The sequence below is a fragment of the Chiroxiphia lanceolata genome, chromosome 2 (genome assembly GCF_009829145.1).
Source record: "Chiroxiphia lanceolata isolate bChiLan1 chromosome 2, bChiLan1.pri, whole genome shotgun sequence".
Taxonomy (NCBI): domain Eukaryota; kingdom Metazoa; phylum Chordata; class Aves; order Passeriformes; family Pipridae; genus Chiroxiphia; species Chiroxiphia lanceolata.
Genome location: NC_045638.1, coordinates 32,604,727 through 32,628,569, shown reverse-complemented (window position 1 = coordinate 32,628,569; position 23,843 = coordinate 32,604,727). Strand labels below are relative to the sequence as shown.

The window sequence follows — 23,843 nt, the reverse complement described above, 5'->3', positions numbered from 1 at the left end:
CCATCGAAATTACAGGTGGAGGAGTGTAACATACCATTAATCAGTCAACAAAGTAATTTATGAGCAGAAAATCACCATAATTAGCACAGTGGTGTTACCCAGTACTATTTATTAAATCCAGAGCACAGTGTACAACATGGAAAAGCTATCCCTAAGGCTGCAGCTTTAACGTAGAAGAAGTAAGTAAAAGTGTAAGTCTGCATAAATTAGAAGTAGAATACTCTCTAGACTTCTTGGAGTGTTTAAAGGAACTGCTGGGAGTTCAGGTTAATTCTCTTCAGACCTTTTTTTTTCTATTCATTTGCAAGGAGGAATTGAGTTTTACATTTGGCACCCAAAATTACTCTTTATGTATGGCATATGAATTCCATGTCCTTAATATTTGTGTGTTCTGTAATGTTTGTATGTGAGTCATATGGCATAAACACCAGAATGTTTCCTAACAACCATGCTGTAGTTTAATAACAATCTTATGCCATTTAAATATATCTCTGTGTACCTTTTTCCAGGTATTGTTAAATACTGTTTAAAGATGAGTATTTCCAGCTGTGAATCACCCAGCATATTTGTTTCCACTGAGTTCATGACACACTTTTGTAGTGTCTCAGTGCCGGGCAGCCAGTCTGCACGTATCATGGTTAGGCTCCAATTGCAGGAAGCCGCTGCCTGCAGCTATCCCCTCTGCCACTGCAACCGAGGTGTTGCCTCCAGAGCAGCAGCAGTGGGGTGTGCCCTGAGAGCGGCTTCAGTTCATCTGAAACTCCTGAGAGGCGAGAATGTGAAGGGAAGGAGTTGGCGCATGGTAGGTGACAGGGGTGCCTTCCCTTGTGGCCCGTCTGCTACAAGGCTGGAAGCCACCAGCAGAGGGCCAGAGCAAACTGCTGGAGGTGGTAACAAGCACAGACAGCTGGAAAGACATTTACTCGAGCCCTTGGAAACCAGAGATGCCTGGTGCTTCAAGACGTTAAAAGCTGTGTTCTGTAGAAGTCAGGCAATTTTTGTAGCTTCTGTTGAGAAACCGTAAGTGGAGGTACAACACTTAATTCTTTTGAAAATCTAAGGATATTTATAAAACAAGTCTTTATGTAGGTCATTCTCAGTGTGGAGCTTTTGATTTTTGCTCTCAAGAGTGAAAATATACACGTCAATAAAGACATGATGGTAATCCATTCATACTGGTCGTATAAGGACAAAATAATGTGCTCACTTGGCAGATTTATTTTTCAAGAGTTTAGTGCTGGGTTTTTGTATCAAGATGTAAGGGATCTTGTCAAAGGTGGCTTACAAAAGATTACTTTTTAAGCAGACCTTTGTCCTTTTTTTCTAATTTCTGACAAATAGTGAAAATAGTTTGAATGCGTCTTATTGTGGCAGAATTCTTCCTTTTTTAACCTTAAAAGCGTCAGGCATACCATTTTAGAATTTTTAGGACTGTAAATCTTAGTGCTGTACTGGAAAAGGCAACGTTCTGTCCCTTTAGCAAGAACGTAATTTTCCTGAAATAATAACAATCTTATCTTTATTTAGTTATCAGCACAATCAATTGAAAAAATGTTTTGAGCACAGCTCAGTATTTTTTCTGTTTTTCATTCCTCAGCTTCCACGCTATTGATTCTGCTGGTGCTGTTATTTCATTAGTTCTGTACATATGGTGGACAAGATTCACACAGTAAAATTAAAGTCTCTTCTGAGTTTATCCATCAGAAACTAGTTTAGTGATGGCTGACTAGTGATAGACCTAGTGCAGTCAGTGGAGTTCTTTCATTTAAACACAGAATATCACTGAAATTAATCACTTTCTGAAGAAATGTAGTTTTATTTGGTGATTACAGAAATTGTCTAAACTACTAACTCAGACTAGCCAGCTCACTGTATTTGGATGAAGTTATGTGAAATGAGTCTTGCATGCTGTCCTTAAGGCCAGACAAACCCCTTTCTCAAACCCCAAATCCCAAGGCAGAAAAAGACATGGGTTTTGGGGCATTTTGCAGAAGTCATGCAGAATAGTAGAAAACAAACACCAATTTCCCACATAGCTCTAAGAAGAAATTCATACCATAAGCACTTTTCCTTGGAGTCAATTTGCTTTTTTCTCTCTTTCAATTTTTCTGCAGGTCATGGTCTATGGGTATGGCAATATGGTGAAAAGAAGAAACCAATTTTTGATGTTCCAGGGCCTGATGGCAAATATTTATCACCTGTTTTAGCTTCATTATATTTATTTCTGACAGTGATCATAGTTTTCCAGGTAATCAAGTTGCATGTGCTGTCACCTCTGTTCATAGCTTGTGGTAATAAAGCTACATATGTACAGTATGTGTAGTATCCCTTTTACCACTAAGGCATGTAAGAAGGAAATCAAGCACTAAAAAGAAATCCACTGAGAACTGGCTGAACAGCAGATCCCATAGGGTCGTAATCCGTGGCACAGGGTCTAGTTGAAAGCCTGTCACTAGTGGTATCCCCCCCAGGTTCAGTACTGGACTCAGTATTGTTTAACTTAGTCATCAATGATGAAGGGGCAGAGGCCGCCTCAACAAGTTCACTGATGACACAAAGCTGGCAGGAGTGGCCAATACCCCAGAGGGCTGTGCAGCCTTTCAGAAAGACCTTGACAGGCTGGAGAGAGAGGCAGAGAAGAACTGTCTGAAATACAACAAAGGCAAGTGCAGGGTCCTGCACGAGGGGAGGAACAACCTCAGGCACCAGAACAGGCTGGGGGCCAAGCTGCTGGAAAGCAGCTCTGAAGAGAAAGACCTGGGGGTCCTGCTGGACAACAAAGCTATCTATGAGCCAGCAATGTGCCCTTGGAGCCAAGGCAAATGGTATCGTGGAGTACCTTAGGAAAAGTATTGCCAGCAGGTCAAGTGAGGTGATCCTGCCATTCTACTCAGCCCTAGTGAGTCTGGATTAAGAGTGCTGTGTCCAGTTCTGGGCTTCTCAGTACAAGAAAGACATGAAGTTCCTGGAGTGGGTCCAGTGGAGGGCTATGAAGATGTGTAAGGGACTTTAGCATCTCCCATATTAGGAAAGGCTGAGGGAGATGGGCTTGTTCAGCCTCAAGAAGAGACAGCTGAGAGGGGCTTCAGTTGTAAGTATCTGAGGTGAGAGTGTCAAGAGGATGGAACCAGGCTCTTCTTGGTTGAGCCAAATAACAGGACAAGAGACAACGGGCAGAAACTGAGGCACCTGAATATAAGGAAGAACTTCTTTGCTGTGCACGTGACTGTGCACTGGAACAGATTGCCCAGAGAGGTTGTGGCATCTCCTTCACTGTAGATATTCAAGAACTGTCTGGATACAATCCTGTGCAGTGTGCTCTGAGGTGGCCCTGCTTGAGCAGGGAGGTTGGACCAGATGACCCACTGTGGTCCTTTCCAAATTTACCCATTCTGTGATTCTGTATTTTATTTTAAACAAATAGGAAGAGAGGATGCAATGCGTCCTGCAGGGGTAAAACAAGCTTTATGCTTCCTATCTATCCTCTGTGGAACAACACCTCTAAGACTGTGGATGCCACTTTGGGTACAATGTCCTGGTATGAACAAAAATTTTATCCTTTTTTAACATCTTTCCAAATATACTACTCTTACCAAATCCATATCACAGCCAGATAGCAAACTCTGTTAAAAGTTTTTCGGTCCTAATAAGAAATATCTTGAATGGTAAAGGTGGCAGTAAGTTAAGAGAGATATTAGAATCTCATGTCACTGGGATATAGGGAAGTTTGCCTAGTGGGACACTCGAAGAGGTTGCTTTACTGGAGGCAGCAACTCCTTTATAAAAGGGAGTGAAAAAGGATGTTAAAGTACTTTTTACTCTGAAGGATTGGTTTATGATATTGGTTAAGAAAATTCGCCACAGAGTTCTTTAAACATCTACCTTTCACTGTAGTTTCTGTTTGTGACCACATTTGCCACTTATACATGCTATAATTTATCCCTCATATCTAATTCAGCAAACTAAGTAAGGTATGCACTCAGGAACTTCTGTGCTGAAAAAACATCTGCAGAGGAAAACTCAGGTACAAATTAGATTATTTCATTTGACAGGCCTCAAAAAGCAGTTGAAAATTTTTCACTTTTCTTTCTGCAGCAATTATGAGATGTGATCTTCATTCAAATAATTTGCAGGCCAAAGAAATTGTTCCTATGGAGAGATTAGCACTTCTCATTTTGTTTCTCCTATTCCTGCAAAGTGAATCTGTAAACAGTCTATTATTTATGCAGAAAAAATTTATTCAGTCCCTTTACATTTGCAGTATTCTGACTGTATTTTCTGTTTTGGCTTGAGGTTTTTATTTTTCTTTTCCTTTCCCAGCTAGTTCCAAGCTCAGCTTATTAGCCTCAAAAAGATTTGTTTCTGTCCAAGTGTTGATAATCAACCTTCTAGACATAATAATGCATTCCAGCTCTGCAACTCACCACAGATTTTCTTCATCTAACACTGTAAATAAACTCTTTCAAACATGATAGTAACTTTACAGTAGATGCTTAAAGTACATAGCCTCTTTATGTTCTAGTTTAGTACAAAGTTAACAAGCTTTAATAATTTATTGTATCCTTGCTTCTGTTTTCTCCTAATTCTTTCCTTTTGTGTATTCTAGGTTTTGATTCCAATTTCTTTGTATGTATCCATTGAAATAGTTAAAATCTGCCAAGTATACTTTATTCATCAAGATAAAGATTTATATGATGAAGAAACAGACTCTCAACTGCAGTGCCGAGCTTTAAATATCACAGAAGACTTAGGTCAGGTGCAGTTTATCTTTTCTGACAAGACTGGGACACTTACTGAAAACAAGATGGTTTTCCGAAGATGCACTGTTTCTGGAACAGAGTATTCCCATGATGATAACGGTGAGCTCATGGTCTTGTTTTCTATCTAACAGTTGTACCTTGGGCAATCTGAAGTAGTTATAAAAGTTGCTGTAATCTTAAATCAAAAAGAAAACCAAAAGAAATTGCACATGTGCACACTCAGCAAACTCCATAACAGCTGTTTTCAGATTAGAGTAATTTGATGGCTGTGTTCAGCTAGCAATGACAATCTTATCAGAGAATTCTGTAATGCCTAGTACAAGTATGTTGTCAAGGCAGTTAAAGCTTCTGGCTTTAGCTCTTGATGTAATAAAGCACTTGAGCACATGGCTAATTTAAGCAAATTAAATAGTGCTACTGGTATCACAATCGTTTGCTGTGTTTGAAGTATACAGTGTAAAATAACAGCTTCAAGCATACAGCCAGATTAGCGTCTGATTGAAACATGGAATGAGATTATCTTTTTGTACTGCGAAATAAATGTAAACAAAGCTGCAGGTTTACATATTAACAAGAAACATAATCTGATCAAACAGCATAATTTATGTTACCTTTGTCAGATTCTCTTCAGTGCTCCTGTGTGACAGGTGTCTGTCTCAAGGTATCTTCACTGCTGTATGAACACTGCAGTTGAGAGAATATCTATAAGTATCAGGTTCTTGAAACAGTAAAAAGTCACTGTTTGTCACAAGGAAATGTTAGGATTGTTACCCCTGTCAACCCTGTCACCTCATCACCCTTTTAAAATTCTGAACTAATTTCCAATTTTGTGATTTGTTTGTAATCTGTGGATTTTTTCTCTAACATTTTTTTGTTATAATTTTTGAAATAATCAATCTTAACTCTTCAAATCACAGTCTGTATTCAGGAATATATTGACAGCTACAATACTGCATTCCCGTTTGCAAAAAATAAGTTTCTTATTCTATGCAACATATAAAGATCACTTATTAGAAAGTTTTCTCAAAGACCACTACAGAATTTCAGTTTACAAATAAGATACAGAATAAGAGAGATAGTAAAAATAGACTGGGAAACCTAAAACATGCTTTAGAAAGATTATAAGATGTCAAATTGGAACAAGATATTTTGAAGTTTCGGATTATGCAAGGATTGTTCTTTTTTTTCTCCTACTTTAAAGTAGTACTGAGACCTTACAGTTAAGGCACTCTTTTTCTGGGTAGTGTTCCTATCCCAGTGTTACAGAAAAGAATTAAGCAGGGAGAAGCTGTGACTTCCTACTTCTGCACAGTAGGTAAGAAAGAGAGAAGAATTAGAACCAGGAGTATGTTGCTGTACTCCTGATACTGCTTGTGACACTCTGATTATTAATTCTTTTTTACTTCTTCCTTGCCATCGATCATTTGCTTGTTCATGCTAATTTCTGAGTGTACTTTGATCCTTGTGGGAATGATGGTATTGCCAACTGAAACAGTGCAGAAAGATGGTATTTCTGACTGAAACACTGCATTTTTAAGAGCTTGGTATCATCAGCTAATATGTAGACTGAACTGAGGCTCCTGAATCTGAGTGGTTTTTTTCTTCAGATGTAATGTATTTAACAGAAATCTTAGTTTGTGCATGCTTTCCTCTTAAGATTTCAGTTGCAATATAAATGTTAATGAAAGAAGAGTGAATTTCACACAAACAGAGGTGTCAAATAAATACATAAACTGATTCTTTTTTCAGTCATTCTTTTCACCTTTGGCTGTGTTTGGGCTTTCTTGTAACTCCAGTAATTATAAAACTTCTGACAAATACAATTTTTAAATTGACACAGCATTTATACATAGTACCTTTACACAGTATTTTATTCTTTTTTTCTCCTCTACAGAAAGTAGATCTTTCTCTATAATTCTTTATATAAATGGTGATAATTTCTATTGATTACGTTTTCTATAATCAGTATTAATAACACAATGAAAACTATTCTTCCTTCAAGTATTTTGTTAGCTCAGTTCTGCAGTCTGATTTTATAACCATAAGTTATTTTTTCTGCTGATGAAACCTTCTTGTTTAGATACGGTAAAATGTCTATCACAGCTCTTTCTAGTTTTATGGTGTGCATTAACAACATATCATTGCCGTGTGCTTACCTGCAAATGATTTGTCAGCTGCTTTTCTGTGTCTTATACCAGAGTTACCTGAATTTTCCTCATATGTTTAGGGGCTTATGTTATAACTGACGCCATCCTGCTCTGCACCTGAGGTTTTGTTGAAGATTTCAAGAATTAGAAAATTCTAAAATCTTTCACTTAGCAAGAGACCGAAGGCTACCATATATGCAAGAAAACCAAGTCAAATGCCTTTGTCTTTTCTTACCTATTTCAAAGACGATCTTGTGTCTTTCTTCGCTTATATGAGTATTTTTTTCAGGAATGGTGGGTTGTTACTTGGAATGAAACTTTGAGCAGTGCTTTAGATTAAGAAATTAGTTTAAAATTACTGTGCATCGGTCATGATTCAAAAGCTGAAGATAACAGGTCATTTTCTACTGTAAAAATAGATAGCTCTGTATGGAAATATCCTTGTTCTGAGCTCCTTGGCCTAAGTTTGTTATTCTGCTATGGCTGGGTAGCAGTGCCTGTTACTCCAGTTGCTTGGCTCTGCTCATGATAAGATCCTGTTTTCTGTTATGGATAGCTTTACTAAACTTTTAACTGTTTGGTTCAAGTTTTCCATGCCAGATGTTTGCCTCAGGCATAAATTCTGGGAGAGAAATTTCGGTTGTAACAGCACCATTCAGCCATATCGAACAACAAGGGTAAGATGTAGCACACTTTTTTTCCCCATGGTAAGACTGTCTGGCGAATTTTTGTCTGAAGTCATTTGGAGGCCCTATATTCTGGGGCTGAGCCATGCACACACACGGGGGGGACAGTTATGTCTACACTGGCAGATTGAGCTCCGAAATTTCTTCACTTTGGAACTTTTCTTTTGAAGCATTTTTTTCAGCATAATCTAGGACTACTGCATGTCTATTAATTACTCAAGCAACAGATTGTGCATAAGCTTCATAAATTTTCTCTATGCTGCATTATAAGCTTTTCTCCCTAAAATGTATTCACAGTTATGAAAAATTATCCCATTCTTTTATGTCCTAGTGATTGTTATTATACTGTATTTATCATCAGCATATTTCTGTTCCACCCACTAGTGCATTAAGCAAGGCATGTGACTTCCCTTAAATGTAGCTTGGTCCTTCCCCTTCTTCCTCTACCTGTGTGTGCAGTGCACAGTTTTTTGGGGTTGGGAGCTACTTAAAGGGCATACGCTCTGCTGTATTAGGTTTGGCATGTTTGAGGTGGCATGTCTTTTTCTTGAGTGGTCTTTGGAAATTTGTACCACAAAGCTGTATAAATTCCCCATGTGGAAGGCGAGCTTTATGATTGTGAGGGAGAGTTCTGTTTTGCATCAGACACGGACATGTTAATCATGGTTTTCATCACAGAGGCTTATGCAGACCTTATGCAGGGTTGAAGCAATTGCATTCTTCTAAAATAAAAACTGAAACCCTGAGCGAGACTTAATATTTTATTTTAAGTATGGGAAACAAGGGGCAGTTTCATGAGTTTGCTGGAGAAAATATTTTCCTCCAGAATTCTCTATTAGCTCTGAGTTTCTTATGAGGCTGATTGTGGTATGCACAGGAGTATTGCATTGTTTTAGTCTAGACAAGAGGTGACAAAAACATGAATAATAGAGGGCAATAAATTGCACTAGTGTGGGACAGAATCTCTTGGCCAACTGGAGGTAGTACAAAGTATTACTCATGGGTACTGCTATGTGAGATCTTAGTGCCGAAGAGGAATCCAGGAATGCTTGTGAAGGCTGTAGGAGAAAGTTTGAGCATACTCACTGACAGTTCCATGATGCAAGCGCTATAAAATATTCATCACTGTTGAAGTCACAGTATTTTGGTGGTGGATTATGCACGTATTTGGATCAAAATATAGGAATTCATGCTGCATGTCCTGGGGAGACTATGTTGATAGGGATGGGATTCTACTGACCTATTTGTAGTTATTTGCATGGAAGATAGTCATCCAGTAACCTTACAGGTAGTGGAGAAAATTAAACATTTGTGGGATGTAATTTATCAGGCTTGTTGTTGTTCATCTGTGATGGTTCTCCAAAACATGTCTATATCTCTGTGGTTTGGAATTCTCAATACAGATGAAGAGAATTCCCGCCTCATGTCTGTGTGACCCGAGTTCTTAATTCTGCTCTGTGGTCTCTTCCAAAGGTTATTCTTGACTTGCAGTGTTAATTCAGGAGCAAGACATGTCATGGGCCACTCCAGCTGAAGAATGATCACCCCATTCATAAATGTCCTGGGTATTTATGCAATGCCCATTGGCACTGTACTCTGGTTAAATCCCAGAATTATTCTTCCAATTAGTACTACCTTCCAGCCCAAATGAATGTTAACACCAAAAAAAACCCCACAACAACAATAATAACAACAACCACAAAAATCCACAAAAAACCCAAAGGAGTTGTTTCCCTATATGGCAAATTGCATGGCCATTCCATTAGCTCTTCCATTCAGACTAGTAGACAGCTTGTAACAATTCTTGGAACTGGCCATGCCCCAAGTCTGTGTGCTCATTCCAGAGACAGTAAGTCCAAAAACTGATGGTGCTTCTGGAAGCCATTACGTGATTTAGCTACAACCAGATGGTCTTGGCCTGACATTTGTCCTAGTTGTTTTCCAAATGCTGAATTAATCACACTCTTGCCTATGGGATGTGATCTCTGTTTTTCTAGTTTTAGCTACCCATTGTATGAAACTGTTGACAAAACATGAGTTGAATCTCCATGAATACAACCACACAAATCTGAAAAATCAGAATTTTTCAGTCTTTGAATTCATCCCGCTTCCTTTCAATGACTATGAAAAAAACTCTAGACAACATAATAATAAGAGAAGTTTGTAGGAGTGAAGGCAGATGATGAAAACCTCAGTGATTTTCTCTTGCCTAGCAAAGTTTCTTAACCACTAAATCTAAGAAAGAGTTTCTGCTTTCCACCTTTTCTTGATAAAGGTTGGCTACCAAGTAATTTTCATAGGAAAGTGCATTATGTTAAAAAAATCTCTTTCTTAGTTTGGGGGCCTGTTTTGTAGTGAAGCTTTCTTACTCTTTTTGTGTGTAGTCAAGAGAACATAGACTGCATATTCCAGCCATGTTGGAGAATTTGATTTTTTTTTCTTTTAAAGGCATAAAAATCAAAAAAGCCTTTTTCCATAAATGTAGCTGTTGCTTCCAAGGGGGCTTACCTGCCACCTTTACAATTTGACAATCTTCAGAAACCAGAATAGTCCATTTAGGACTTCCCCAGAAGGCTCAAAACCTTTAGCAGAAATGCGTGCTTCAGGCACTCTGTATAACTTGTTTGTAGTTTCTCTTTACATTTTTTATTGCTTTTTGAAAAATTTTCATTGATAACTAAGGAGAGAATCAGTATGAGCAGATGTAGAACACATTGGGAGTGCCCCATTTTAAATCCGATAAAAAACAGAATAACTCATATTTAGAGACAAGGAATACTTTTCTCTAAGCATATACCTACACTGACAATTTTTCTGAAAAATTTCAAGAAAAGAAGGAATTGTCTCTATTTCTAAATGGAGTAAAGAGTTCTTAATGAAGGACTTAAGGTTATTAATGCCAAGAAGTGAGAGGAAGGGAAATCTTGGTGTTTTCTGATCTCAAGACTTGTCCTTACAGGGAAGTTCTTGAAAAGTGAATTAAGATTATGTTAGCACACTTGTACAAATTTACAGCATGCTAGCTGCTTGACTGAATCTTTATGTAGACACTAGAGTGCACTTCAAAGTGAAATAAGCTTGCACTTACAAAATAATTAGGAAATAAAGTGGTGCGGTGGTGTGAGTTAAGTGCTGCACATCTAGATTTACTTCATGATAGTTTAGTAACAGTCCAACAGTTTGAGGCAAAATGGAATTTTCCCATAGTGAAATAGGGCCCACACACTGACAGCTGAATTATTCTGGTTTAGGGGGTCTGCCATTTTATTCTGCTTGAAGGAAAGCTCTTTACAGCTTCCTGATCCTATGTTTCTAGCTAGTGGAACATCTGGCTGTGTGGCAACTGTTGCCTAAAAGATTCAGGGAGAAAAAAAATGCCAGGGCAATTTAAGGAGGAGATAAGATAAGGGAAGGTTTTAATGAAGCCTCTCAGGCTCTGGGAAATACAAACCACCCACATGCCTCCTGACCCAGGTGTTACAATTTTTATGATGATGTCCATCCAGCCCTGTTCGTCCACCCCCCGGCCTTTGCCTCATTCCACCCCCCAACCCGCCCCTCGGGAATTGAGTCTGGGGGCGTTTTAGGACCCTCTCTTCCTCATCTTCATCTTCTTCAGCCTTGGAGGCTTTCCAAAGTTCTGGGTTTGAAGGTTGCTTTGGCTGGGTAATATCTTGTTGTCCAGGCCAGGAGGCAGATGTTCTTAAACAGAATGAAGGCCTACCTTGAAAAAGAGACTAAATATGCTGCTGGAATTTAGGGGGAATTGATATAGAATGGGGTAATAGAGTTGGATATGTGTAACTACTATGCTAAAGGGTAGGGGATGTAATACAGCTACTTCTAAAACATACATTCACTACATAACTATTTCTAAAACCTATAAAAATTAAAAATCAAAAATTCCAAGGCAACAGATCCCCCCTGTATCTGTCATAGATGCCTTGTCATAGAACATAGGCATGGAAGATAAAACAGAAAAAAGCAAAGTCAAAATGAAATTAAAGAAATGGGTTTTTAATATAAAAGAATGTATCTTCAAATACTTAGCAACTATTACAGAAGTGTTATAGCTTCCTGTTGTCTTCAGAAAGATGGAAGAGAGTTAATGGAATAAGTATTAATTATTGTTTCTTCTTTATGCCATAAATATAAAATTAACTGGAGCATAGTAAAATTTGACTTTCATGAATTGCATTGCTGTGTTTTCAAAGTTGTTTGTGTCTTTGCCCTTAATAAGAAACTGTATTGAACAAAAAGATCAAGGACATCAATTTTCAGTGCTGAAACTGAAAAACATCCCACAACAATGTCTTTCAGGTTATCATGTTCACAGGAAAAGGTTCTGAATTGGAGAGGGCTGAGTGGGTGGAGAGAGCAGCATGTTCCCAAAGAAGCACTCTATGCACAGCTGAAGCAATGTGAACCTTAACCGTAGCATAATGATTGAACCAGGTTTCATTATTTCTTCAAACTTCTTAATTCTTGCTGCATAATGTGTAAGACAGCACTTGAGAAAATGTTGAAAGGTGCTCAGGCCTGGTTTTTGTTGTCAAGCTGACTTTGGTATAAACTGAAATAACATCATTTGTATCAAAAGAATTACATTTGACTTGCTTAAATGAGGTGCTAGTCTAGTTCATACTACCCCTCTTCCTCCTTTTTCTCAATGGCAGGAACAATTAAATCAATGTGCTACAATGAAAACCTATATAGAGAGCAAGAGATAGGTATTATTGCATAGACTAAAAAGGACTATGCTGTTGATATAATTCTAATAAATAAGATGAGTGCTGCATTAGGAAACAGCAGCTGTGTTGTATAAACAAAATATTTTTAGATGTAATACAAGAAAGAAGAGCAGTGAGGAATCCAGAGATATGGTATGCAAGCATAACAATGTATTGTACATGAAATGCGTTCTCTGCTTAACCGTAGAGTTTTTATACATGGAATAAAATTATTCAGTTCAGGGTCTTTGAGGTCTTATATTTCAATACGTGTTTTCAGAGCAGAAGCTTAAATTAGGTATGATTATTTAAGAAAATATATCCTTTTTTTAAAAACTCTGTTCAGAAAGAAGTTGGACCAACTGGCTAGCACATTTTGCAAAGCTGAAGTAAGTAATTGTAGCCAGTCCTTTCCCAGGGAATATTACCTGTTATGAGATGCAACAGCACAACATTCTATCAGTGTACCATTCAAATGTCTAGCATCTACTGGGAAAAGATTATCCCTAAGGCAAATACAAGCCTTTTTTATGCTTTTCCTCAGAGTAGCCATGTCCACACGTCATGCTGACTCTGCTCAAGACCAGTTTTGCTGCTGAGAGCTGTAGTAAAAATGAGGCACAAAAATGTTTTTCCTATGATTTATTTAAATCTTAAATGTTGGTAAAGTGCAGAAAACGTTAGAGATGTGTCATCTTGAGCAATGTTTTTTCAGCCTGGAGTTTGCAGCATGTAACTGGGAGCCTGCAGAAGATAATGAATGCAGAGCTTGCACTGTCGGACTGGGCGCTGCCCTCACACAAGCCTCATCCCAGGATGTACACTCCATCATACCTCCCCAGTGTAGAGAAGGACAAAAGCCCTTCAATGTTCTGCTGCATTCTGGTTCTTGAGGCATCATCCTAAAGAAACGCACTGTGATGTCCACATGGCTCCCTCCTTCCTTTCTTCCTTGAATGCCTGGGTTTTCTTTGAAAGGAACCTGTGATGCTGGGGGGGAACAGTGAGCAGTCTGGCTCTCATCTTGATCGAGGGCCTGGATCTGTGCTTAGTATATTCTGCAGATCACTTTGGGTCCTTGGTGTAGATTCCTTCTGATACAGACAAACCTATAATCAATTGAATTAAATTCACAGTATAGGGATCTTCATTTCCACTGGGAAAATGAATAGAGGCTTACAGAGCAGAACAAAGTGGAAATTAGCAAGAGTCCTAGGACAGCTTAGAACTGTGCTAGCCCAAAGCATGTGCAAGAAGTTGCAGCAGCCTGTGCAGGTGGAATGAACTATGGCTATGGCTCTTTCTACCTCCATTGTCTGAATTTTCTGCCAGCAGGAGCCAGAGTGCAGTGGAAGATGTTGCATACCTGGGCATTCAGTTAGAGCAACGACCAGGTGTGCATTCATGTCCAGCACTGGGAAACTCTCCCGTTTCCCATATTTCAGACAAAGCCTAACATGTTCCAAATGGAGCTGAAAAAAACTCTGATTTACGATACTGCACTGATGAAGCTATCACCATGTACTGTGTGTGGTCTGGTTTCAACTCCTCCAACTGCTGTCTGACAGCTAAAACATGTTTGGAAATTGTAGCGCATGGTGAGGATGGGTTTTTCTTTGATCGTAAAGCTAGCTACATTGAAAGTGATCCTGTGCCAAACTCACCCTATGTAATGCAAGATTTTTCTCAGGAAGTATTTTGAAAGAATTTTTTTCTTTTATTTTGTTAAATGCCTTAATAATTAACCTACATTCTAGTGATTTATCATTTGTTATTAGCCAAATCTAATTTGTTACACTATAAAGGGAAAACAAGGCTGAACCACAAGTATGTAACTTGTACTGTATATCTGGATAGTGTGGATTATTTTGAAAGTATAATGAAGAGCCTTTCAATTAATACATAGTGAAGGAATAAATAGATACTCGTTAAAGTGGCATTTGTCTGCCTAATGAATAACCCAGATTATTAAATACCCATGGTCTTTAGGAATGAAAAAATATGTTATCTATCAGTTAGAGCTAAACAGAACCTGTCATTAGAGGGGCAGGATTCCACAGCTGTTTCACACCTCTTATTTCTGTTTTCTTTTTGATTTCTTTATATCAAACTGCCAGGATTGGTTTGTTAACATTGTTTTAGTTGGATTCTTGACTGAGAAAGCATTCATCCAAGATACATCATTTGGAAAAACTCTTTTATTCTGTGTGAGCCATTGCAGCAAATGGCAATAGAAACAAGTGTTGCAGCAGGTGAGGGTACCTTCATTTTCCTACTACATGCTGCATTGTCCTGCCTGTCATGCAGAGAGAAAGGGACAGACTCCCAGGTAGTTTTAACACTAGGCTAGGATTCAAGAACCTGTGTTCATGTCTCCACTCTGCAACAGATTGCCCTGACCTTGAACAAGGCTTTTTACAGTGTTTGTACCTCATCTCTGTATATAAAATAAAGGCAGTAGTGCTCCGTAGATGTGTTGTTCCAAGGACATTTCAGATGTCAGTTAACTGGTACTTGGTAGATGTGACATTTTTGCTGGAAAATACTTTCTGTGAAATTTCTGTATTCTGTTGAAAAGGACAGGAAAATTTTCTGGATTGTTTATTTCCTACTCAGACTGCAAGTGAAGACCAAATTAGTTGGTTGATTTCGTCAGGTAGAGCTGTGGAATAGTCTGTAGGAATGCAGTGAATTACTGCAAAGCCTAACTGCCTTTCAGAGTGTGATGATAAGGGAGACACTGTATTGTGTTACATTTCTAATTATGTTATCTGTATCCTCCATTAGATACTACCATTCAATTAAGACTACACTTTGTTATCTCCTGATAACGGAATCATTCATTATTACTGTGAAAGCACAGTATAATATTAAAACCAGATCAGTTGAACAAAGTCAGGATGTCCCTCTCCCTCCTTCTAAGCCACATTTCTTCCTCTTTATTTTTACTGATAGCCAAGCGCTTAGCAATGTACCAAGAACCTGATTCTGAGGAAGATGAGGCAGCCCCAAAAGGAGGAACTCTATCCCAGCGCAATAGTATCTGCAGCCATCAGAGCATCAAAGTAATACACAGGAGCCAGAGCACCAAAACCCACCGGCGCACAGGTAGCAGAGCTGAAGCAAAAAGAGCAAGCATACTCTCAAAGCACACTGCATTCAGTAGCCCAATGGTAAGTCGTGAGAACTAAATGCAGAATGTCCTGAATCTTTTAATAAAACTATGTTCTAAAAAAAAAAAAAAAGAAGGTAAAGAAATCTGTAACACATTATGTACTTCTTATAGACTTCATTTTGGTGTTTTTGCTTCTGCAGTCACAGCTGTTTGTACAAAAACAATCAAACGTTGTCATAGATGTTATCTAAATACCTTTCCTGTGGGAACAAGCTGAAGGTAAAGACAATCTGAAACCTTTGGGTTTAGTTACACCTTGGTTTTGGAAAGAAAATTTATGCCTTGCTTTTATCTACAGAAGCTGAAAGTAGCATAAGGTTTGAGGTCAAGGGCTCTAATTGTTCTGCATATGCCTCTTTTCTCTTTTGTCTGAGGATTTTAAAACTAGCAAGTGCTGGGGTGGACACTAGGTATTTCAATTCTCAGACACTGTTGACATGCACCATAACATAATTTTTAGCGTGTTTCAGTGGTTATCAAACGTTTGCATGTGTTGTATTTTAAAAAGTAAAAATCTTTAAATTTCAAAATGATGGTGAGTTAATGTCCTTGCAACTTCATTTTGTTTATTTTATACTATTGTAATTCTGTAGAAGTTTTACATGAGCTGAATGGTAATAAGAGAAGAGGGAAACCAAATCTTGTCTATCTAGGGGTTTTGCATTGTTGCACTGTTAACACAAATTCACCCTTAAAGCAAATTACAAATATGGACAATGAAAGATGCTGTTTGCACTCCTGGAACTTCTTGATTTCAGTCAAGAGTAAGCTCTTTTGATAAAATTCCAAACTGCAGTTTTTACACATGGGGTTCTGTGGTTACTCATATTCATCAACTGCTGAGCATCAGGAGATAAAATTCTACTGAGAAAAGAGGCTTAGATCAGTTTATCTTTTAATCTTTTGTATCTTTACCTCTGCCTGTGTTAAGAAGTACTGGAGTTTGCTCTCACAAGAAATATATTAAATAAGTGGAAAGTACTGATGAAATAAAGTTGAAAGTGCTCTGCGTTTCAATGTAAAAAACCCACATGAATTAACTTCAAATGGGTGGATGGTTGTTGTTCTCTAACAAACAATCGAAGATGGTTTTGTTTTATTGTTCTGATGTAAGGCCAAGCTTTAAATGTCATTGCTGTCTATTTTTTCCACACTTTTGGTCTCTGTAGTGTACCACTCTTTAGTAATAGATAATATATGTCTTGAATTAGACGGGAGAGAGGGAGGAAAATTAGTATGTAACTCTTCTCCTATCCACTCCCTCCAAAGTAGGTAAATATTGCTGTTATAATTATCTGTAGTGAAAAAGTTAGTAACGCATTACTCACATTTCCATTTCTACCAGTAGGCTCACTGTTAACTGCTTATTGTCTAGAATGGGTGTCTTACAGTTCTTCCCACCTCTGCTCTGTGGTGTAAAGCCACCACAAAATTCTTGAGATTGACACTGCTTTGGATGTTTTAATTTCTTGTTGCTGCTTTGGAAATTTGCAGAATCACTGAATATTAAACACTGCTATTTATTCTTAGGAAAAGGACATCACACCTGACCCAAGGTTGTTAGAAAAGGTGAATGAATGTGCAAAGCATCTGGAGGTCATGAGGAGCCATGAACAGCCATTATCCCATCTGAGTCCAGAACTATGTGACGTTTTTGACTTCTTCATAGCTTTGACTATATGTAATACAGTTGTGGTTACTGCACCGAATCAGCCTCGACAGAAGGTGGGTTAAAGAAACAGAAAAAGAGTGAATAGAGTATGTCAACTATTTCACTTACATCTATGGTAAGATATGCTTTCATCAACAGTTTCAAGGTACTTCTGAAACTTCCCTGATTTCTTGTACTGTAATGTATTTATTTAATAAGCATAAATATGTCTGTGTGTATGGAAACTAATTTGTAAATGTTCAAGACTTACCAGAAAAGGATATAGGCTGTCAGTGAATATTTCGTATGTATGGATTAAATTAAGAAAAGGCTGAGACATTTTTTAAAATGTTTAAAAAGAGAATATACTTGAAAAACATCACTTAAAACTTCCAAATTATATAAAAGATGCATCTTAAGCTCATTATGAGAAATAATGATCATTACTGCTTAAATTGGCCTAAACCAGTGTCATTGATGAATGAGAATTTCAAGAATGCAATCCCAAGATGATCTGTAACACAGAACTATAATGGAATGTAATATTAAAGCTTGCCAGCAGCTGGAATTTCCATTCTGGAGAAAATTCTGCAGTTTGCTTCTGTTCCAGATTGGAATAAGAATTGAACTAGTCTGCAAAATGATGTGGTTTTGTGCCAAGGAAACATTTGGAGAATGCTCAGTTCTGCTGTTTCAGGAATGCTACACTTTTATACAATAATATAATGTATATTGCTGTGAATATGCTATTACTGTTAATACTATAGTATCTGTAGAACAGAATTATGTAAACTGACATGAATGATAAAACTGAAGCAAAATGCTTTGATGCTGAAAGGTAAGACAGGGGAATTATTTATCTCAACATGTGTCTATTGAGAATGTTGTCAAGATTGGCATATTTTCGTAAAACTTTCCCGATACCACACTTCTCATTAGAAAAATCTTGCGTGAACTTTTATTTTTTTAATACCTTCACAGAATATGCACAAAGAATGACTATGTTTCATACTAATGATAGCTTTTACTATACACTACTGATGGTGGTGGTGCAACATTGATAGACTATCCATCAGTCATAGCTGAGGAGGTTAAAGAAGAAAAAACAGTTTTAATAGAAGCATGTGCTTTCCCATGCAGGTACAATTCTGAAGTTCTAGTAAGTCTGGGGTTTTTTTCGTGTTGAGTCAGTTTTGTCCATTTACTTTCCTTTCTCGAAATACAAATACCATTACTTTTTGCTCTCAAAGAAATTCTGCTCTTTAGCTGGAGATGGTTAGACTGAATATCCATGTCAGAATTCTTGTATAGCTTTTCTTTGGGGTTTGTTCATTGTTGGTTTTCTTTTTTCTTTTTTAACTTCTCAAGGTTAGAGACCGATTTGAACTAAAATCTCCAGTAAAAACCATTGAAGACTTCATACGAAGATTCACTCCAAGTCGCTTGACCTCTGGATCTAACAGCAGCAGTTCATCTAGTCTAGCTACAAGCAAATCAATGCACAGATTTGGATTAAGTGTGCTTTCATCTACATCCACGGAGAGCACTTTAATAAAACTGGACGAGAAGCTGGCATACTCTGTGCAGATAAATAACAACGGCTACAGGTCCCAGCAAGGCAGGACAGCTGTGGGGAGTGCACCTGAGGAAGGAGAACTCCGTTATGAAGCGGAGAGTCCAGATGAAGCTGCTCTTGTCTATGCAGCAAGGGCATATAACTGTTCTCTGGTTGGAAGGCTGTCTGACCAGGTATCAGTGGAGCTACCTCACCTGGGAACCTTAAGCTTTGAAGTGTTACACACATTGGGCTTTGATTCTGTCAGGAAGAGGATGTCAGTAGTGGTCAGGCATCCTCTCACAGATGAAATAAATGTTTACACTAAAGGAGCAGATTCAGTTATTATGGATCTTCTTCTACCCTGCTCTTCAGGTACACTTCTTACTTACCTTTGGAGTGGGGGGGGGGGGGGTGAGGCAGTTCTGTTTGACTGCTGAAGATGTCATTGTATCTTATTGCCTTCTCTAGCAAGTAGACCTGCCTGCTTTTGTTGTGAATATAGTGAATGGTAGAATGGCAGCTGTCTCTATTCTTTTATAATATTTTGCTATTATAGCAAATTTTCTGCAACAAATTGAGGGTTCCTTACCTCACAAGAATGAGTCAAAATAATTTCTGTAGAAGATCTTCTACTAGCAAATTTTATTTTGAGGGAATTTATTGAAACTTTCCAAAGCATTTTGCATTTGTCAGGAAAACCTGACTGCCAGTGCTTGGACTGGCAGTATTTTATATGAAACCCAAGCACTTCCCTCTGTATTGCAGCTTCCCTCTGTTTCATTTGTGAATCTTTACGTTCTTTTGCTGCAATGTGTTGCATAAATAAGCACATTTATGTGTGTTTGACTATGCTGCTAAAGGACTACTGAATCAGTCAGCCATCAAAACAAAAAGGTTGTGGCAAAAGAAGGAGAGATGCTGTTCAGACAAGAAATCTTGGCTTCAAATACATAGTTGCCTAGCAGTAGATGTGAACTCAAAACTTCCCTAAGGAACAGAGAATTCTCCAGCACCCGGATGTCATATGAAATGGGGACAACTTTAAATAGCTACTAATTGTAATCAGTTGGATTCCAGAAGAACTCTGTAAGCTTTCAGAAGTTAGAGGAGACACACGGGTTTCAGTTTGCATTAATCAGTTTGCATCTAACTTACTGTATTTTCAACCCTGAATTTCATCCAGTGTTTAAAGATTATCCCAGTATGTATGGACAGAGCCCAAAAGTGCTAGAGGTACTTCCCATGTTTGACTAACACATTGACTTTGTGGTTACTTTGACATTAATTGGAGTAAACAATTGTGAAAGACTTACAATGTGTAATTTTAGTTCAGTGAAATACAGAAAAGTTTGGCATTAGTGTTTTGTTTACAGCCATATTAATCAAAGCTGAGCCAGAAAAATTAAGAACAACTTGTCCTTAACTAAAAACAAAGTATTCATGAATAATTTTTTAGCAAAGATCTGATATCACAGAAGGCACATAGAGCATCTGTGGGAACTTGTTTCCCTCCAAAGTACTAATACTAATGCAGACTTTGTAGCACTGAGAATTTCTAATAATATACCTAGAAAATAATATTTGGAAACGAGTTCTCAGAATGGGAACTGAATTTTAAAAGGAAAAGAAGAAATTATTTTATACCAAATCTTAAATACTTTGTCACCATATAACAGACTACATTTGAAGCTTCAGTGTCCATTAACAGTAGATTCAATGGATCAAGGAATTTTCAGAGAAATTTCAAGCAGGTCTAGGACCCACCTGGGTAAGAACAGTAAAACCAGTCAGAAAAGCAAACAACACCAACATTATCAAAGGTGGTATACATCAGAGAGGAGGAAGCAGAGTTCCTGAAGGTCAGTGGGGGAATGAGCAGTTTCTGTAGCTGGGCAAATACAGATTCCACCATCATTACAGGCAAGCAAATTCAAGGTGGCTGTGAAACTGTGCAGGGTTTTTTGTTTGATTTTGGTGGTTTGGGGTTTTTTTGGTTTTTTTTTTTTTGGTTTTCGTTTTTAGCCCAAATTGAACTATAAGTTTTAGTATACTTTGCTTTTGCAAGCAATGTAAAGTGCGGCTACTAGAACATGATAAGCAGTTACCCTTGCTTTCTAGTCCTCTTAAGCCACTGCTGGCTTCAGTAATTCTGTATGTTTCAGCAGATCTGTCTGAAAAACCTTTGACATTTGTCTTGAGCAGCTTTCACTCCTGGAACTGAATTTGCAGTCTCTGCCTTCAGTATCCTAATGTCAGTGGATGTGTTGTTTATTCCCTCGGGTATGGCATCTTTTTCCCCTTACAGAGAGATCTTTTCCAGGTAAAGGGAACCTCAGAAGATTTATGCTGTGGCTATTATCTATATTGTAGGATGTGTCACTGGTTTCATCTGTGTTCTCTGGTGACAGTGAAACATGAGTGTGAGAGGAGATGTAATGCTACAAGAATTCAGGCATTTATCTTTTCAAGGAAATGACCAATAAGTGAATCGACATGACAATCCCACAGCTTGCTCTTTGCTCTTAGTGCTTCAGGGCCATGTGAACTCTACACTACAGTGTAGATACAGTCAAACCTGTATCTTCAGACTTCGGAGTATTTGTGCCCTTTAAACTGAAGGACCGAGGCAACACTGTTTCCATAATCTCCCAGCTCAAACACCACATGGCATGACTGGGTCCTGTCAGACACAGAAGTCCCTGTTTGGGATGAAGAGTATTTTAAAATATGACATGAGGAAGAGACCAAAATCAGAAGTATTATGTTTTAGCTTCATTTGTGTCTTACAGAAAAGTGTAAATTACTATGAACTTCAGAACTTAGAATGTTTATGAATTGACGCCATTTGCTCTACCTGTATATCTAGTTAAGACTGTGAACCTGATGTATTCTGATAGTGTACAAATATTTCCAAAAGCCTTGAAATTATTCCCAAGAGTGTATTATTTTTACTTTATCTCAACAGACACTGTGTTCATAAATAAGAAAGTTACTGTTTGAGTCAATACCCAGCTCACACAGGAACTGTGAACATAAGTCATTGAGAAAACAATGACTGGGCTGGCTTTCTGCAGCTTGAGATTATGGAAAGAAATGAAGCAAACAGTGCTCCAGTGCTCCATCATTTTTCTGGAGAAGATTTACTTGCTGCTTTTCACTGACATGGTGCATGTGGTCACACTGCTCAGCATAGACACTGCATCCCAGATAAAAAGGAACTCCACAGCTGGGTTTTGTCTGCAAGAGATTCTTTCCCCCCTAACTTCTAACTTCAGAGCACAAGATAAATCTCAGGGTAGGACTGATGAGGCACACGAGCAGCTAGAAGGGGGTTTAGCTGTCATTGGTTTGCTGGTGAAGGAGGGAGATGCAGCCTTCCACACTGGAATTGAGAATTCACACAGAAAATGGTGTGCACATCTCTACTTGTAGAGAATTACTGTCTTTGTTCATTGAAGGAGGTATAAGCATTTGACATTATGATCAATGCATGCATTAGGACCCATGGTATTCAGACGGATCTGAAGTGATTAACACCACGTAACCTTAAAGGGAAAGAAACAACTTTTGATGTGTTTAAGCACCTATTGAAGTTTTCATCATTTGGAATCAGTGAGCCACTGAAATAAGCCACTCCCTTATGGGATGTGCAAAAAATATGGCATTTTTCTCTAGAATGGTAAGGTATCACAATAAATTAGGAAGAATGTTTGCCTGCTTAATTGTTCTAAAGTTAAAAAAGATAACTCACTAATACAGGAAGTCTTGAAGAGTGCTGCAGTACTTCTCCCGGAAAAAAAAGTTTCTTATATTACACAGCAAAGTCACATATGCCAAAAAGATTATCATGCACAAATAGAAAAGAAGCTAAATGAAACTGTGTTAGGCTGCTAGTTCTGTATATGCATATTCCACTTTCTGTTGCAGCTGAATCTAGTTGTGAGCTGTTTTAATAGCTTCTGAAGTAAGCTGGTGGTGTGTGTTGGAGCTGCAAGCTATAGTGTAAGAAAAGGCTTTCCAATTGCAAATAATATTTGTAGGGAAGTTCTTCTGTAATAGCATATCTATATTGTCCCTTTGAGAAAACCAACAGTGATAGCATAGGTAGCATTAATAGATAGATTGACAGGTCCATGAGAATATTCCTTTCAGTATTCACCACATGACCTTAATCAGAGATGGAACTGAAATGAAGGTATGCAGAAAATAACACAATCTTCACAGAGTCCCTTAGGAACAACTAGTATGTACACTCCCAGCTTTACAGGCCTGGAGAGGATAGGATAGTCCTTAAAGGTGAGGAAATAGCTATATAGTGAGTGAAATGTTTTGATACGTGGTTGATATAAATGGAACAAAAACCAGAATATTGGGATTCCAAGCTCCCAGTTTCCTTCCTTCTACAAAATTAATACACATATGTGTTTGTGCTGGAGCACATTGAACCAATCCCAGCTACAGAGAGAAAATAAACTCTTGGTTTTGAGTTTCTACAAATGACTTTAAATGAAGAGTAAAGGTAAGTGGAAGTTGTGCTGATGTATGCAAGGTAGAAACTATCTCTGAGCTCTCTACATGTAAATTCTCTTCTAAAAATCATAGTCATACCCAGAACTTCTTGCATTGATTCAGGCTGATAGGTAGTGTCAGTACAGCACTAATGGACAGAAGGACCTTCATGCACTTACATATACAAAACAGAGCACTGTTTCCTCTTCTTTTGAGATATTAACCTTGGTGAAAAACTAAGTGCTATTTTTAACTGTCATTTTTCTACACATTATGAACTGTGGAAAAGTGTTTCCTAGCAGTGTATATGAAATCATACTTCTATTTCTAACATTATTGTTTGCTGTGAACATTATCATGATTTCTTAAAATATTCAAGCCAAAGAAATACTTAAGGAGTAATAAAAAGAAGGTCTTTCTCACATACATTCACAGAGACTTTTTTGAAGAGGGAAGACAGAAAAGATAGAACAAAAGGATTATTTTTTTTCAATGGAATATTTTACTTGAGTTTCCCAGGAAACATCAACAGCTCTTTAAAAGTATCAGTCATAAAGTGCTGGTACAATGAGTACTGTATACAAGTTTTTATTCTCAGAGGCCATTCAGCTGCTGTTATTTTTCAAT

The 23,843-nt window shown here is 37.9% G+C and overlaps 1 protein-coding gene across 1 annotated transcript in view; it reads left to right on the top strand.

Annotated features, from left to right (window-relative positions):
* The window catches only part of ATP10A (ATPase phospholipid transporting 10A (putative)), a 114,141-nt gene that overhangs the window by 70,284 nt on the left and 20,014 nt on the right, over window positions 1-23,843 (top strand). Inside the window, exons 6-10 of the mRNA XM_032680638.1 lie at window positions 2,115-2,248; window positions 4,607-4,859; window positions 15,279-15,496; window positions 17,029-17,223; window positions 18,518-19,079. Of these exons, the coding sequence (XP_032536529.1) occupies window positions 2,115-2,248; window positions 4,607-4,859; window positions 15,279-15,496; window positions 17,029-17,223; window positions 18,518-19,079 (1,362 nt within the window). The remainder of the gene's footprint in view (window positions 1-2,114; window positions 2,249-4,606; window positions 4,860-15,278; window positions 15,497-17,028; window positions 17,224-18,517; window positions 19,080-23,843) is intronic.